The 17,165-nt window shown below is 44.4% G+C and overlaps 2 protein-coding genes across 2 annotated transcripts in view; both read left to right on the top strand.

Moving 5' to 3' along the window:
* Positions 1 to 14,110, top strand: part of GPATCH3 (G-patch domain containing 3) — a 37,664-nt gene extending 23,554 nt beyond the window's left edge. Inside the window, exons 5-6 of the mRNA XM_089686234.1 lie at positions 8,169 to 8,296; positions 12,932 to 14,110. Coding sequence (XP_089542360.1) covers positions 8,169 to 8,296; positions 12,932 to 13,097 — 294 coding nt within the window. The 3' untranslated portion in view covers positions 13,098 to 14,110. The remainder of the gene's footprint in view (positions 1 to 8,168; positions 8,297 to 12,931) is intronic.
* Positions 3,436 to 4,782, top strand: LOC149455398 (uncharacterized). The gene has a single exon (XM_089686237.1). It carries the CDS (start codon positions 3,582 to 3,584, stop codon positions 4,773 to 4,775), a length of 1,194 nt encoding a protein of 397 aa, XP_089542363.1. The 5' UTR covers positions 3,436 to 3,581; the 3' UTR covers positions 4,776 to 4,782.
* Positions 14,111 to 17,165: the final 3,055 nt, after the last annotated feature.

The raw sequence follows: 17,165 nt of genomic DNA, 5'->3' as shown, positions 1-17,165 counted from the left end.
AATTTGGGGTATTTTCTCTAAAGAAATGTAGCAGAATTAATTTTGATCTAAATTTATGAAGAAATGTTATTTATTTGCAAAATTTTATAACCGAAACGAAGAAAATGCACTTTGTTTTTTTCAAAAGATTGAGGTTTTTTTTGTTTAGCAAAAAATAAAAAAATCAGTGGTGATTAAATACCACCAAAAGGAGAGCTCTATTTGTGTGAAAAAAAAAAATGATACAAATTTTTTATGAGTACAGGGTTGCATGACCGCACAATTGTAATTCAAAATGTGACAACACCGAAAGCTGAAAATTTGGCCTGGCAGGAAGGGGGTAAAAGTGCCTGGTATTGAAGTGGTAACGCTCATATATTTAAGAAACTAAAGCTAATAAATTGTGTTTACTTAATAACATGACCACAGCTAATCCATCTACACTCATCAAGTCCCTTGGGCTCATTCCATAGGGATCTATCAGGTACCTTCTTTTAAAATATCAAACTTCCTTTCTGTTCCCAAACTATGTTATACATGACGTTTCATAAATTAGCAGTAGATTGCTTATGTCCAAATGCTTCTGTCATAATTTTGCATTTTGTAATACATCAATAAGAAACTAAACCTAATATATTGCGTTAACTTTGTAGCACAATCAGGGCTAATCCATCCCACAGTCGTGAATAATTTTGCATTAATTGTGTCGGCTTTTTAGCAAACCTCGGACTAATGCCTCCCACCATGGTAAAACCCACTAGAATTCTTTTCATGGAGTGATAGCATCCCAAAAGGAGCTAGGGGGTAAGATGTGTATCAATATTCATATAATATTGGTACTTTTTAAATTCTTCTGATCCTTTCAGCAGGATTTTGGTGTACCACATCCTGCATATTTTTCAATATTTTCAAAAGACATGTAACAGCAGCATGGTTTAGCTTGACTGTTAGTTTGATTTTCTAATTTGGAAAATGTCCTTTTTCAGCTAGGACAATATAAGATAATCTTCATGTATCACTCAGCACTGCTTAATTCTAAAATTAATAGACTCATGCAGACTAAACCTATTGGCATAGAGAGATACCTGATTTCCCAGAGGCAAGAGATATTAGTTATTACTTCTAAGGATATGGTTATCAAAGTAAAATACTTTTACCGTATATTATTTTTCACCAATATATCTTATACAAGTTAAGCAAAATATCTATATGCCTATCTTACTTGGTCTGGGATTGCTCGGCTATACAGACAGGTCTGAAATCACAGACTTCACGAGTTCTCTTTGAAATTTACCCAAGATTTGTAATACAACCAGATGTTCATTAGGCTGTATAGAAGATCCTGAACTTCCCAGCTGCACAAAACTGCTGTTGTGCCTGTTCTTTTTCCACGCCAAAAAGACAATAGCTATTCAATGGAAGTCATATGAATTTATAGGCCGCAATGAAGATAATACAATATACACTATACTCCCAAAAGTATTGGGACGCCTGGCTTTGCACATGAATTTATTGGCATACCAGTCTTGGTCCGTAGGTTCAATATTGAGTTGGCTCGCCCTTTGCCGCTATAACCGCTTCAGCTCTTCTGGGAAGGCTGTCGACAAGGTTTAGGAGTGTCTATGGGAAAGTGCATTTGTGAGGTCAGGCACTGATGTCGGATGGGAAGGCCTGGCTTGTGGTCTCCTCTCTTAATTCATCCCAAGGTGTTCTATTGGGTTGAGGTCAGGACTCTGTGCAAGCCAGTCAGGTTCTGCTCATACATGTCTTTATGGACCTTGTTTTGTGCACTGGTGTGCAGTCATGTTGGACCAGGAAGGGGTCATTCCCAAACTGTTCCTACAAAGTTGGGAGCATGAAATTGTCCAAAATGTCTTAGTATGCTGACGCCTTAAGAGTTCACTTCACTGAAACTAAGGGGCCAAGCTCAGCCCCTGAAAAACAACCCAACACCATAATCCTCCCTCCACCAAACTTTACACTTGGCACAATGCAGTCAGGCAAGGAAATTTCACGGATAGACTTATTGCACAGATGGCAACCTATCACGGTACCACACTTGAATTCACTGAGCTCCTGAGAGCGACCCATTCTTTCACAAATGTTTGTAGAAGCAGTCTGCATGCCCAGGTGCTTGATTTTATACACCTGTGGCCATGGAGGTGATTGGAACACCTGAATCTGATTTAAAGGGGTGTCCAATACTTTTGGCAATATAGTGTAGTTGTTACATACTATGTTTTGATACTGATTCTTGATACTTATTCATTTATTTTCATCTGTTGATTGACTGACTAGTAACACACCTCCTATCTTAGGTTGCCTAGATTGCTCCTTTGTAAATACAGTGAAGGAGTTAATGTAACCACCCATGGACAATCGTATTGTCAATTGATGGAGAGGGTTGTGTTAGTTGGACTAGTAGATTAGCTGGACTTTACAAAACGGACTAACAATTTAAAGCCAGACTCCAGCTAACACCTTTTTAAGCAGTTACAGCAATAGTTTTTTCTCTTTTGGATACAAGTTTTACATAAATGAATAAAAGCTGACCATTGTTATCATCTCTGACAGTGTTAAATGGTTTGTCTCTGCTCTCTAACTGCCACTTTTTCTGGATAGCTTGGTCTGTTAAAGGGAGTTGGGGAAAAAAAAACAGACTGAATCATGTAACTTTTTTTCCCCTACCGTCTTTCAGGCCAGCACTCTGAGAGACCTCGGCTCCTCCCCATCTGAGGAAACACCTCCGCCTACAATAAAAAAGCTCCACTCCCCTCTGACCTCAGTTCAGGTGTTTCCTCCGGTGGGGAGACACGAGGAGGCGCAGGAAGACGATAGGGGAGCCGAGGGCCGGATAGCCGGCTGTGAGGCCCAACGCAGCCGGGAGTGAAGGCCGGAGTGTCCGGCTGCATATCCTCCCAGGGCAGGCTGCGAGCAGTGAGAGTGCATCCTGGGGGACGGGACAAGGCACTTACCTGCTATTCGCCCCCTGACCCTCTCCGGCGAGGGGGGGCGTCGGGGTGGCCGTGGTGAGATCTGGGGAGGATTGGGGGGAGTTCCGCTCCTTCCCATGCTGGCGGTCTGAGGGCTTTGCCGGGCCGGACGTCGGGAGACGACGGTTTCTGGTGGAAGGGGCGGGGCTTCGCCCAGGACCGCGACTTCTGCTTCCGGTCGCGGCCTTCACACCACGGCGGCGCGAAATTTAAAAATGGCGGTGCGGTGCACAGCGGTCTGGGGACAGACCAGCGCCAGGCGACCACCCTCCGGTACGGGATGTCGGAGGCACCGGGACCAGGAGATGCCAGCACCAGCCAGTCACAGGTAAGGTGCCTCAGTGGAGGCCTCCCCTACCTGTGGGCCCCTAGCAGTGGGAAGGTGGGGCAAGGGGTCTGCGGTGTTTCAGGCCCTTTTTTGCTCTGCCAGGAAGGAGCGGGGGGGGGGGGTGTTTAGTGTTGGACTGATTGGGCTTCCCTCCTCCCTCCTTTCTTTTGTGTCTTTCAGGGCAAGGCCCGAGCTAAACTTAGGCACCAGGAGCCCAAGCGGAGATGCCCTTCCTGTAAGGAGGTTTTGAAGGAATCTTGGCGAAAGGTTCTTTGTGGCCCATGTATACAGGGGTTGGTGAGGGAGGAGAAGCCGGAACAGGGGGACCTAGCCAGGTCAGTGAAGGAGTTGGCTACCACCTTCGACTCCTTCAAGTCCCTCATGGAGAGGTTTGCCCTCCCATTACCTACACTTCCCCCCCCCCCCCCCCCCAGGTGGCTTCGGTGAGTCGTCGGGAACCCCTTATGACCGGGGAGGAACCAGTGGGGGACTCCCAGTCTGAGGAGGAATCAGCGGGGGAGGGTCCCTCGGAGGAAGGAAGGGGCCCCTCCCGGTACAAGTTGACTCTAGAGGAGGTTGATGAGCTCCTGGGGGCTATATACGAAACCCTGGACATTAAGGAGGAGGTTAAGGCCTTATCTCTCCACGACCAAATGTATCAGGGGTTGGAGGAGCACCAGCACAGAATATTTCCTGTGCATGACATTTTGGTGGACACGATTAAGAAGGAGTGGCAGGACCCGGAAAGGAAGCCGTTCTTCTCAAAAGCGTTGAGAAGGAGGTTTCCGTTTTCGGAAGACCCGGAGGCGGTCTGGAACAAGAGCCCTAGGCTTGACGCGGCCTTTTCCCAAACGACCAGGAGAACTGACCTAGCGTTTGAGGACATGGGGGTCTTACCAGACTTATTGGACAGAAGGGCGGAGTCTCTCCTTAGGAAGGCCTGGGACTCGACCCTGTACAACCTGAAGCCGGCCATGGCTATGACAGTGGTAGCCAGAAACTTAGAGTATTGGCTTACGCAATTACAGGCCCATATTGTGGCAGACTCTCCCAAGGAAAAAATCTTGTCCTCTTTTGAGACCCTTTTGCAAGGAGTGGGGTATATTGCGGACGCTTCCGCAGAGTCGGTGAGATTGGGGGCCAGGTCTGCTGCCCTGACCAATTCAGCCAGAAGGGCGCTGTGGCTAAAAACATGGCAGGGGGACATCACTTCAAAAATTAGGTTATGCGGCATCCCCCTCACAGGAGACTGTCTGTTCGGCCCGGGGTTGGAGGAATTATTGGACCGGACAGCTGATAGGAAGAAGTCCTTCCCCCTCAAGAGGAAAATGCAGGAGGGGGGGACACGGAAGGCCCGCCCGGCAAAGAGGCTGAGCCTGCGACCGCCTGGTCAGGGTAGGTCGGCTGGACAGAGAGGTAGGGGAAGAGGGGGAGCAATTTTTCGCCCTTCTGAGCAGCCCCAAAAACCAAGGTGACTTGGTTCCTCCTGTGGGGGGAAGATTGGCGGCGTTCCTCCCACAGTGGGAAGCCGTGGTCACCAGCCCCTTCATTTTGGATGTCATCCGAAGGGGTTACCGGTTAGAGTTTCTAAGGCCGCCACCCGAGACTTTTCTGGTGACGACCCGTCCAAGGGATCCGATAAAAGATGCGGCTCTGGTGGGCGCTTTAGAGATTCTAGAGTCCCAGGGGGTCATCTCCAGGGTTCCAGTAGCGGAGCGAGGGAAGGGAGTTTATTCCCATGTGTTTGTGGTTCAAAAGCCGTCTGGGGCGTTCAGACTGATTTTGAACCTGAAACCCTTGAACAAATCAGTGCGTTACCGGAGGTTCCGCATGGACTCCATTTTTACAATCGGGTCCCTAATCCCACCAGGTGCATTCATGGCATCCATAGACTTGAAGGACGCCTACCTACACGTACCCGTGGCGGAAGCCTCTCAGAGGTTCCTCAGGTTGGCAATGGGGGGGGAGGAAGGAATTCGACACTGGCAGTTCAGGGCTCTTCCATTCGGCCTTTCCTCCTCGCCAAGAGTATTCACCAAGTTTCTGTCGTAGGCACTGATTTCTATTCGCTTAAGGGGGATTTCAGTGGTGGCCTATCTGGACGATTTGCTGCTCTTCGCGGATTCAGAGGCTCACTTACGGCAAGACCTGGTTATAGTGAGGGGCCATCTAGAAAGCTTGGGGTGGATTTTGAATCTAGAGAAGTCCTGCCTGGTGCCTTCTCAGAAGGTGATTTACTTGGGCTACACTCTAGACTCGGTAGACCAAAAGACCAGCCTGACTTTGGAAAAAGTCACCAAGTTGGAAGCCGGGGTCAGATTACTGCAGGGGAGCAGGTCGATATCCATAAGACAGGCTATGTCGGTACTGGGATTACTGACAGCGTCCATTCCGGCAGTTCAGTGGGCAGGTCTGCATATGCGTCCCCTCCAGTTGTGGATCCTGAGGGTTTGGGACAGGAGGAGTCACTCCCTAGAATGCAGGGTCCTGGTTCCCCCCAGTGTGAAAAGGTCTCTATGGTGGTGGAGGAGATCGTCCAGTATAACTCAGGGGCTGTTGTGGTGCTTTCCGATATCCACGGAGGTCACTACGGATGCCAGGGGCTGGGGAGCCCAACTGGGAAATTTGGTGAATCAGGGGGAATGGTCCTTAGGGCAGAAGGGCAAATCCTCGAATTGGAAGGAATTGAGGGCAGTGTGGGAGGCTCTGCACTCCTTCCAGGTGTGGGTCAGGGGCCAGCACGTGCGTGTCCTAACGGACAATGCCACGGCAGTGGCTTATATAAACAGGCAGGGAGGGACAAGGAGCAAGGCCCTCGGAGCCTTAGCGGCGACACTGTTGTCCTGGGCAGAGGTGAACTTGGCGTCCCTGTCTGCGATACACTTAAAAGGGGAGCTGAACCAGAAGGCAGACTTCCTGAGCAGGACTCGGCTCAGGGAGTCGGAATGGACCTTGAACCCCGATGTCTTTCAGGAGATTGTGCGGAAGTGGGGATCCCCGGATGTGGACCTTTTTGCCTCCGGAAGGAACAACAAGGTCCCAAATTTCTTCTCTCTATCCCGCTGGGACGGGTCCAGAGCGGTGGACGCATTAGGTCAGAGGTGGGACTACCGGCTTTGTTGCGCCTTCCCCCCGGTTCCTTTGCTCCCCCTGGTCCTGAGGAAATTCAGGACAGAGGGGACCTCGTTAATCCTGATAGCTCCCTTCTGGCCACGGCAGGCGTGGTTTGCGACCCTAAAAAGTTTGGCCTCTCGTCCACCCTGGGAGCTGCCACCAAGAGAGGATTTGTTAACACAGGGGCCGGTTCTTTGCCCCAGCGTGGGAAGATTGCGGTTAACGGCCTGGTTTCTGAGCAGCAGCTCCTCTTAGAAAAGGGGTTCTCGCCTAAGGTAGTGGCGACATTACTGGCCAGTAGGAAGGAGGAGACCCAGGCCATTTATGGTAGGGTCTGGGGTTGCTTTACAGCCTGGTGTGATCGGACAGCAGTGGCAACCCATAGTTTGGTTTCCGTGTTGGAATTCCTGCAGGCAGGAGCGGACAAAGGATTGTCTGTCAGCACGCTCAAGGGCCAGGTCTCGGCCCTCAGTGTGTTCCTAGAGACGCCCCTGGCCAGGGAGGCGTTGGTGAGTAGGTTTTTCAAAGCTCTGGTGAGGCAGAGGCCTCCGAGGTCCAGACCGTTTCCGGTGTGGGATTTGGCCAAGGTGCTCGGGGGGATGACTAGGGCTCCGTTCGAGCCCCTGGAGTCCTGCCCGATAAGTGAGCTCACCATTAAAACGGCTTTTCTGGTGGCGATTACCACGGCGAGGAGGGTGTGTGAGATGGAGGCCCTCTCGATCAGAACACCTTATCTCCGTATTTTTTCGGACAGAATCGTTTTCAGACCGGACCCGTCCTTCATTCCGAAGGTAGCTCGGAGTTTCCAGAGGGAACAGGACATTGTCCTTCCCTCGTTTTTTCCTGACCCAGTGGGGGTAGATCAGGAGAGGTATCATTGTTTGGATGTAAGAAGGTGCGTTCTCCAGTATCTAGAGAAATCTAGGGAGTTCAGAAGCACCGAATCCCTTTTTGTTTTTTTTTAAGGGGCTAGAAGAGGCAAGAAGGCGTCTAGGACGCTGGCCAGCTGGCTGTGGCTGGCGATTGCAGGAGCGTATCAGGCAGAAGGCCTGGAGGTCCCGGAGGGTATCAAGGCACAGTCCACCCGAGCAGTGGCGGCTACCCAGGCAGAGTTTAGCAGGGGTTTCCCCAGGGCAGATTTGCAGAGCGGCAACATGGTCCAACTATGACACATTTGCCAAGCATTACAGACTGGACCTGGTCTCGGTGCAGGAGCAGGACTTTGGTCGTAAGGTCTTGCAAGCAGTTAGCCCGCCCGAAGGGTGAGTACTCGCTTATCCTCTCAGAGTGCTGGCCTGAAAGACGGTAGGGGAAAAACCAAGTTACACTTACGGTAACGTCTTTTCCAGGAGTCTTTCAGGCCAGCACCGGTTTCCCACCCACGGTTGATATTGGTTATGTGAAGATGGCTTATTGTGATTATGTTGTCTCGCATTGTGTCTCCCCAGGTGACCGGAGGATGCTTGGAGAACTGAGGTCAGAGGGGAGTGGAGCTTTTTTATTGTAGGTGGAGGTGTTTCCTCAGATGGGGAGGAGCCGAGGTCTCTCAGAGTGCTGGCCTGAAAGACTCCTGGAAAAGACGTTACCGTAAGTGTAACTTGGTTTTTTTTTTTTTTTTGGCCATAGGTGCACTTGAATAATCACCCATGTGGTTTAGTAGATAGTGATATATATGTTTGTACTGTTTGAATGAAATTACACACACCCTCCAATTTTCCCACTAATTTTTTAGCTTATTCTCTTCTTTTTTACAGGGAGTTGGACGAAGGGTCTTGGAGCGTCATGGCTGGATGGAGGGAACAGGACTTGGTGCTAGAGGTTTAGGAATACCAGAGGCCTTGGATAATGAAGGACAGAATCCAAAATGCAAGCGAGGCTTAGGGTATGTTCACAAAATACATAAACAGTCTTTGTTTATATAACCTTAATGTTCCATAATTTTATAATAAACCTTTTGTTTTATCTCTTTAACTGTAATTCCACTTTTGTAGAGAAAAATACCTCTGTGAACATTGCAAGGATTTAGCCAAACTTTGTAGCAGAGTCCCACCTGTTTATGTTCTGAAGAAAAATTTGTTCCACTATGTCCTTGCAAGACTGATTCCTGAATAGGGGATGGGTACTCATTATTACTACCTGGTGCACTTTTGGCATTCCAATGAGGAAAATTGCAGTGTTGGCTTCCCTGTAGAAGCAATTTAACCCTTGAGGGGTATCTTTCCGAAAATTACATTTCTGTTGCAGAAGATGCCTAAAATTTTACTTGTATCTTAATGCAAGAAATTACAGGATGCTTCCAAGTTGACATTGTTTATTGAATTTCTTGAGTCTTAGAAGATTAGAATGGTTTTAGATTTAAAATGAATTACAACGTCATGTGGATTTTTTGTTTTTTTAATTTCCATTTCATAGATTAGTCCACTTATTTACTGTATGTATAACTAACTTTTCTTTAAGAAAGTGTGCTATCTGAATGTATATTGTATTATTAAACCCCAATACATGCCAGCAGTGAGCTCTACCCACTAACATTTATCTCTTTGTATCACTGCCTTGAAGATTTACTGTTTCTTGCTTCAGCAGGAGTCTTTTTCATGTTACTAATTTTTCTGCATTGGAAAGTAGAAGAAAAATTTGGTGACGACTACAGGTTCCCTCTTAACAGTTGTTAGGTAGTGAAGCTTTTATGCTAAATTGCAGATATACAAATGCCAAAGGAAGTCAGTTTGGACTTTTCTTTAGATATCTAGTTAGTAGTTCCCAGCTGGATCAGTTCCCATATCTTTAGACTCTCATCATCATAACCCCTTCTTGGAAATAGAGATAACCAAGGTGGGACGTAATCAATTTACCACTACATACAAAAGTAACATAACAGTTATTTTGCCACTGCAAATATCAGCAGACATTTAAAATCACATTGTTCCTGCGTGACTGACATATATAAATATACTGTACATCCAGTGGACAAATGGAATCTACTAACTCATATGTCCACCTTACATTTATTTAAAAAAAAAAATAAAAGAAGGCAAAGCTTATAATATCCTTTTCAAACATCCATACTTAGAGACAGCATTTTACTTTTCAGATGTAATTTTCAGAGATTTTCCCTTTATTTCTAGACCAAACACTATACCAGATCTTCAGCAAATATTCTATATATTTCAACATGGAACTGCACAAGCAATCTTGCAAATGATAACCCAGTAAGAATTTGTCAATACACCATAGGAATACAAAACCTGTATAGTCAACTGCTCATCCATTCTAATATTTAATAGGTTGTTCCTGCAATCTGTTTTACCCTCCTGGGTCAAAAATCATATCAAAGCTGTTGTGTAGGGTATACTGATATTAGCTATGCAGAACCATGCATCTCACTGAAGCGTTTCCTCCTACCAAAGGGCTCATGGTTATAAAAAGTAAGGACCTCCTTTTACTCAGGCAGACTGTACAACATAAAAATATAAATTAATTATGTTTGGGCTAAATCAGGGTGGATTTGATTTAAATCAAACTGATTTAAATCACGATTTAATTCATGATTTAAATCACTAGTCAATAAGGCTTGATTTAAATCCTAGTTTTCTACATAAAGACTAATTCTTGCTGGTATAACTTTAATATGCAAGTAGATGAAGATGTTTAGAATAACTTTTCATATTAGTTTTTTATCCCCAGTTTATTAGGTTAATCATTCATATTTGGATAACTTTTCTGTTGTACTTAGGAAGGAGAAAAATAATCATTACCTTAATAACAATTTAAATAGATTTATTCAACTGAAACAATAACATTCCAGCATATGTTATTTGCTTAAACAAGCATCCATGTTTGGTAACTAATTTGGCTAAACAAAATATATATATTTTAAGAAACGTAGATTGTCAGCCCCTTCCTCCTCACACTTAGTTTCTCTTTCTTCTTGTGCAGATCTATTCCACTCCAAACAATCAGGAAAATATTGTTTCTATTCTATTCACTGAACTTCTTGAAACTTAGCACTGAAGGGGTTGATTCTGTATTCATAGGTTTGTAGAAGTTAGGATTAAGGTCTTTTTCTTAACCGCTTGCCGCCCTGCCACTGTGTATATACGTGTGCAGGGCGGCAGTGGAGCGTAAAACCACGTTTAAAAATGGGTTCCGCGCTCCCGACACTTTCGCTGGCAGGGGGCGCGCGCTCCCGCCGACCCGCGGGTGACACGATTTGATCCAGGAGGGATCAATCATTAGATTTCAGCCAGTGATTTCTGGCTGAAATCACATGATCGGTCCCTGTCCTATCCTGTCCTGTGTTGACATACACACAGGGCAGGATATGATGTCATTCTTCTCTGCCTGGACACATTCCGTTCCAGACAGAGAAGAAGACATCCAAAAAGTGAGTACACAAGCACTACACTACAGTTAGAACACTCTAGGACACATTTAACCCTCTGATCGCCCCCCCCCCTCTCCCCCCCCGTTAACCCTTCACTGCCCTGTCACCAGTGTCGCTGATCAGTGAAGCGATTTTTACTGATCAGTGTCGCTGGCGACTTCCGATAGTGTTAGCGCCCCTCCCAGATAGCGCCAGATTGCCCGCCAGTACACCAGTAATCCCATTTAACCCCTTGATCGGCCCCCCAGTTAACCCCTTCACTGCCCTGTTACCAGTGTCACTGATCAGTGAACCAATTTTTACTGATCACTGTATCAGTGTCGCTGGCGACTTCCGATAGTGTTAGCGCCCCTCCCAGATAGCGCCAGTTTGCCCGCTAGTGCACCATAAATCCCATTTAACCCCTTGATCGCCCCCCTCCCCCCCCCCCAGTTAACCCCTTCACTGCCCTGTCACCAGTGTCATTGATTACAGTGAACAGATTTTTACTGATCAATGTATTAGTGTCACTGGTGACTTCCGATAGTGTTAGCGCCCCTCCTAGATAGCGCCAGTTTGCCCGCTTGCAGAATACATTTTGGCTTAAATTTATGACTAACTTTGAGTTTACGATATATTTTTTATAGCTGAAAGTAGAAATATTGTTTTTTTTCAAAATTTTCGTGGTTTTTTTGTTTATAGCGCAAAAAATAAAAAGCGCACAGGTGATCAAATACCACCAAAAGAAAGCTCTATTTGTGTGAAAAAAAGGACGTAATTTTCGTTTGGGTGCAGCATTGCATGACCGCGCAATTATCATTTGAGTTAGTGCAGCGCTGTATAGCAAAAAAAGGCATAAATTACAGTATCTATACCATAGTTTGTAGACGCTATAAATTTCACACAAAGCAATCAATATACACTTATTGGGATTTTTTTTACCAAAAACATGTAGCAGAATACATTTTGGCTTAAATTTATGACTAACTTTGAGTTTACGATATATTTTTTATAGCTGAAAGTAGAAAATATTGTTTTTTTTCAAAATTTTTGTGGTTTTTTTGTTTATAGCGCAAAAAATAAAAAGCGCACAGGTGATCAAATACCACCAAAAGAAAGCTCTATTTGTGTGAAAAAAAGGATGTAAATTTTGTTTGGGTACAGCATTGCATGACCGCACAATTATCATTTGAATTAGTGCAGCGCCAAACAGCAAAAAAAGGCCTGGTCATTAAGGGGGGTAAATCCTCTGGGGCTCAAGTGGTTAACTCTGTTCATGTCATAACATTTTTGCTGTGAAGAAGAGGCATGTGATCTCCGCTGAGTCAAATTCAGTTTTGATAACTGCAAAGTAAACCAAACATCTGTGATAATATCTTGTAGGCAGAGAAACTGCCCAATAATCTTACAAAAACCTCTGGAAGAGCATGACATTGTGAATGGATTAATGGAATTTATTTACCAAAAAAATTAAACATATACAGCCTTATTCTACATAATTAAAAAACAAATCTTTATTTCATGATGAAATAACCTTTGGATGGTAATATATTTTCTTCAAAAAGCATCCGATTTAAATAAAAAAAATCTGACTTTTTTTTTAATTTTTTTTTTTTAAAATCATAATTTTTTTTTAAAAAATCATTGATTTTTTTTTTATCCACCCTGGGCTAAATACTTAAAAGTGCAAGGGTGTTTCAAAGGTATAAAGTGTAAAAGGTAATTTTTGGAAGTGAGTCTTGAAGCCAGAGCACTAGAAGACAAGATCTTGGAGGTATTGCATCAACACAAGGACCTGGCAGCAAAAGGAACATTGGGTGCCAATTTAACTCTGAGGGAGAAAGCTAACTAGTGTCAAAAAGTGGTTGATTCAGCAACAGCAAATGAAAAGAATCTGTCACAAACCCCTATGGGAGAAGACTAATTCCATGATTCCATGCCACATTCCAGTTACCAGGCAGTAAAACTGAGCCTATTCAGCGTCACATAAAAATTAATGTCCTGTAATTAGTATTGTGCTTAGGTCAATAGATTTGCCTCCTTGCAGTAAGCCTTCTCACACAGGTATTTATTTTGAGACCAGTTCTTTACTGTAGTATAGGTATGAATGGATTGTAAATATAAATGTAATTGTCCTGTGGTTTTTTTTCACAGGTATCATGGAGAAAAACTATCAACATTCAACTCGGCACCAAAAAAACCAAAGTATTTCATTTCCACAATTTATGATGCGCCAAAAGAAGAGGATACTGGAGACACACTGCTGCGACGTATGCCCTCAACTTCTATGAAGTATTGTAATGAGCAAATGAACAATTAACAGAAATCCTTGACTTTTAAGTGTCTAAAACTTCATGAACTTAATACATCGGTCACAATGAACATTTGCATTCACACAGTTTCAAAGACATACTGTAGAGGCTCTGGGGATACACAAGTCTTGAGTAAGTCTTGAATTTGAGGCCCAGCTCTGTGGATTTTTGCAGTATTGCAGTAATTTTGTGTGACTATTTTGTATATATTGTATATACACAATGTATCTGATTTACTACTGTAACATTTATATTAATGTGTTTATATTTATTTTGGTATATTTATTAAAGCGTTTGCTTTTAGGGGTCCTTCACTTTTGTTGGGGGAGAAAAAACATTCTGCCCCTAGTCAAGTTGCACAAAGATTTTAGCCATTACAAGCTCTAACTGCTCCAATGTTGATGATAAAGCCCACTCTTTGTTGTTACAGGTTCAACTAGAAAGGTAATTTTATAACAAAGAAAACCTATGGCTCTGTCTGTTACCTATTTCCTAACCTTAAAAAGACACTGAAAGGACAGACATTTCCGATGGGTTCATGGGTGATAGCAGCAACAGAGCAGACAAAATAATTTTTATTAGGAAGTGTTAAAAGAAATTGGAGAGACAATGTGCTAAGTGTGTTGAACTTAGGGGAGAATATGTAGAATAGCAGGCAAATTTCGTTGCTGTAGCTCATTTCCTCCTTGGCCAGCCGAGAACTTTTCAGCCACTCCTTATAGTACTGAACATGTGTATGGTTTTACTTTTTTTTTTTTTTTCTTTTTCTTTAAATATGGCTCCCCTGCACAGCTTTTTGAATGTGATCTTGCAGTCAGATGATTGCTGATCATATCCACAAAACTATAGTGTCCTTTTTCCTACCCAGTATCCTTTTTTTTTTCTTTCTGCTCCTCTCCATTAGTGATCACAATACCTGTTCTTCCTGATGCTGGCTTTGTCATACTGCCAACTTTTTTTTGTAGCCATTCATCCTGCTGTTTAAAAATTGAATAAAAAAAAAAAATTTTATTTTACTACATATTTTCACTTGTCAATATCCCTGATTACCCCTACACCAGTCATATGAGGACACTGTACTGCACCTGTGAGAGTGTGTAAAAAAAAAAAAAAAAAATAGCTTAATTTCTTCATCTTTTAAAAAATTGTGACAAATTATGTAAAAAAACTCACCATGCCTCTTACTAAATGCCTTGAACTGTCTGCTTTCCAAAAAGGGGAATTTTTGGGGGTAATTGTACTGTCCTGGTGTGTTTTTTGTTTGTTTTGTTTTTTTTTTGGGGCTTCAAGAAATGAGATAGGCCTTCAGTACATCAGGTCTCATCCATTTTTGGACACACACCCCCCACACACCATTATCCTGTGTGAGCGCATTTCCTGCTGAAGTGCGAAACAGCAGTTGAACACAGCCCCCTGATCATGTCCTCTTTTTCATAGGTAAATGCTGCTGTCTCATCTCCACCTTAACCCCTTGATGCTGACGTCACACAAATATGCGGCCTCACAGAACTGGGCTTTTTTCCGTGGGGTCGCATATTTATTTTTTTTAATTATTATTATACAGGATTTATATAGCGCCGACTGTTTGCTCAGCGCTTTACATTATGGTGGGAGACAGTACAGTAACAATACAATTCAATACACGAGGGGTTCGTGGGCCCTGCTCCTTGGAGCTTACAATCTGGGAGGGAGGGCATAGTGGTACAGGAGGAAATGGCTGTGGGGGATGGAGTGGTAGGAAGAGTGGAGGAGTTCAGTAATTAGCTGAGGGCGGGGTAGGCTTCCCTCAGGAGAGAGGTTTTCAGAGTGCGCCTAAAGATGAGCAGAGTAGGTGATAGTCTGATGGATTGGGGTCGGGAGTTCCAGAGGATGGGGGAAACCCTGGAGATGAGCATGGGGGGAGGAGACCAGAGAGCTAGAGAGTAGGAGGTCTTGTGAGGAGTGGAGAGTATGTTTTGGGTGGTATTTGGAGACAAGATTGGTGATGTAGTTTGGGGCAGTATTATGAACAGCTTTATATGTCCGTGTTAGCGGTTTAAATTTTATCCGTTGGGCAATTGGGAGCCAGTGGAGGGACTGGCAGAGGGGGGTGGCAGACACGGAGCGGTTAGTAAGGTGGATGAGTCTGGCTGCAGCATTCAAGATAGACTGAAGCGTGGATAGCCTGTGGTGAGGTAAGCCGATGAGGAGGGAGTTACAGTAGTTGAGGCGTGATATAATAAGGGAATGAATGAGTTGCTTAGCGGTTTCCGGGGTTAGGAACGGTTGTATTTTGGAGATGTTGCGGAGGTGAAGTCTACATGAGTTTGTTAGCGATTGGGGCTGGATGGACAGATTGGAGTCTAGGATGACACCTAGTACTCTGGCTTGAGGGGTGGGACTGTTGGCAGTGTTGTTGGTCTTGATGGAGAAGTCGGGAGGGGTGCGGGCTGGGGGAAAACAAGGGGCTCAGTTTTGGAAAGATTTAGTTTGAGGAAGTGGAGTGACATCCAATCCGATATGTCGCTCAGTAGGCTTGTGATACGGACGGAGACTGAAGGGGTGAGGTGAGGGGTAGAGAGATTTGCGTGTCGTTGGCATAGAGATGGTAGTTGAAGTCATGAGAATATATCAATTGGCCAAGGGAGGAAGTGAAGATGGAGAAGAGAAGGGGCCCGAGGACAGAACCTTGAGGGACCCCAACCGAGAGGGGGAGTGAAGAGGAGGTGGCAGCGTTAAGGTAACACTGAAGGAGTGCTGTGATAGATAGGAAGAGAGCGGAGTCTCTGAGGCCAAGAGAGTGTAGTTTTTTTGAGGAGGAGGGGGTGGTCAACCGTGTCAAAAGCCGCAGAGAGGTCGAGGAGCAGGAGCACTGAATAGTGGCCATTAGTTTTGGCGGATAGGTCGTTGGTGAGTTTGAGTAGGGCATATTTGCGTACCTATCTTTGTGCTGGGAGAGCACCGCGGTGTCACTGAGAGCCCTGGGTCCCGCTCTAACGATCGAGACCCCTGATTCTGGGTAACATGATCGCTGTAATAGCCTCTGATTGGCTAACACAGTGATCAGTCACTGTACAGCCCAGCCTGGTTTTTTTTTTTTAACAAACATTTTTTTTTCTCTCTATGAATGGAGAAGAGCGATACATTGTATCTCTCGAACTCCTGGCATAGAGAGAAAAAAAATGTTTGTAAAAAAAAAACAAAAAAAACATAAATATTAAAGAAACATACCTAGATCAAGGTGATCTAGTTCAGTGCCTGGGTTAGTGTTTGGGTCAGGGTCAAAGGTCTGGATTTAAAAAAAAAAATTGGTGTTAGTCTCAGTGTGTTTTAGGTAGAAAAAAAAATATGCACTATTGTTTCCGAGCTGTACTACAGGTACAAATAACATACCTATATATGGTATCGCTGCGATCATCAAGAGCTGGAGAATTTATTTTGGGTTGTTCTTTGGTGGTAGGTAATAGTTGTAACAAGAAACACACAGCTAAATAAAAATGATTTTTTTTTTTACTATTTTGGGCTAGATTTCCTTTGATAGTACAAAAAAAAAATCAGGAGCTATCCATTACCATTTACCACCAAATGAAAGCCCAGTTTGTCCTGAAAAAATCAAGGCATAAGCCACCTGGATGCACAAAGTAGTTATGGTGATATGTACGGTGTTACTATCACATGTCAACATTGCAGAATTGTGCTTAGGGATTTAGATTTGTTTTACCCTTGGCCGTGAAGGGGTTAAACTGTCTCACTGCTATGCACTGACTGTGATCAGAGAATCAATCATCTTTTATGACACTGGCCTGTGGCTGCTCTGACTTTGACCAATCCCCCCCAATTCATGTGTTCCTTATCAGTTCCTAATTGGGGTGGAGAAGGTTTTCTCATTTGATTATCTCCCTATAAATTTAGACTAGCTTGTGGGGGAGGTCACAGAAGCGGATTGTCTGCTGCAGTGCAAAACAGCAGTTGAACATAGCAGTATAAGCAGCAAGAAGATACATTAAAGAACTCTACTGCACTCTGGATGGACTGCAAGCAAAACATCTCCTACAAGTCTGATTCCCACTCCATCTGCCTTTTAATATGCCCCTATT

This window comes from Staurois parvus, unplaced genomic scaffold (assembly GCF_062004578.1).
Source record: "Staurois parvus isolate SC_StPar_1 unplaced genomic scaffold, SC_StPar_1.0 ptg000394l, whole genome shotgun sequence".
NCBI lineage: Eukaryota > Metazoa > Chordata > Amphibia > Anura > Ranidae > Staurois > Staurois parvus.
The sequence above is the reverse complement of the archived record's forward strand: the minus strand, read 5'-3'. Positions and strand labels throughout refer to the sequence as shown.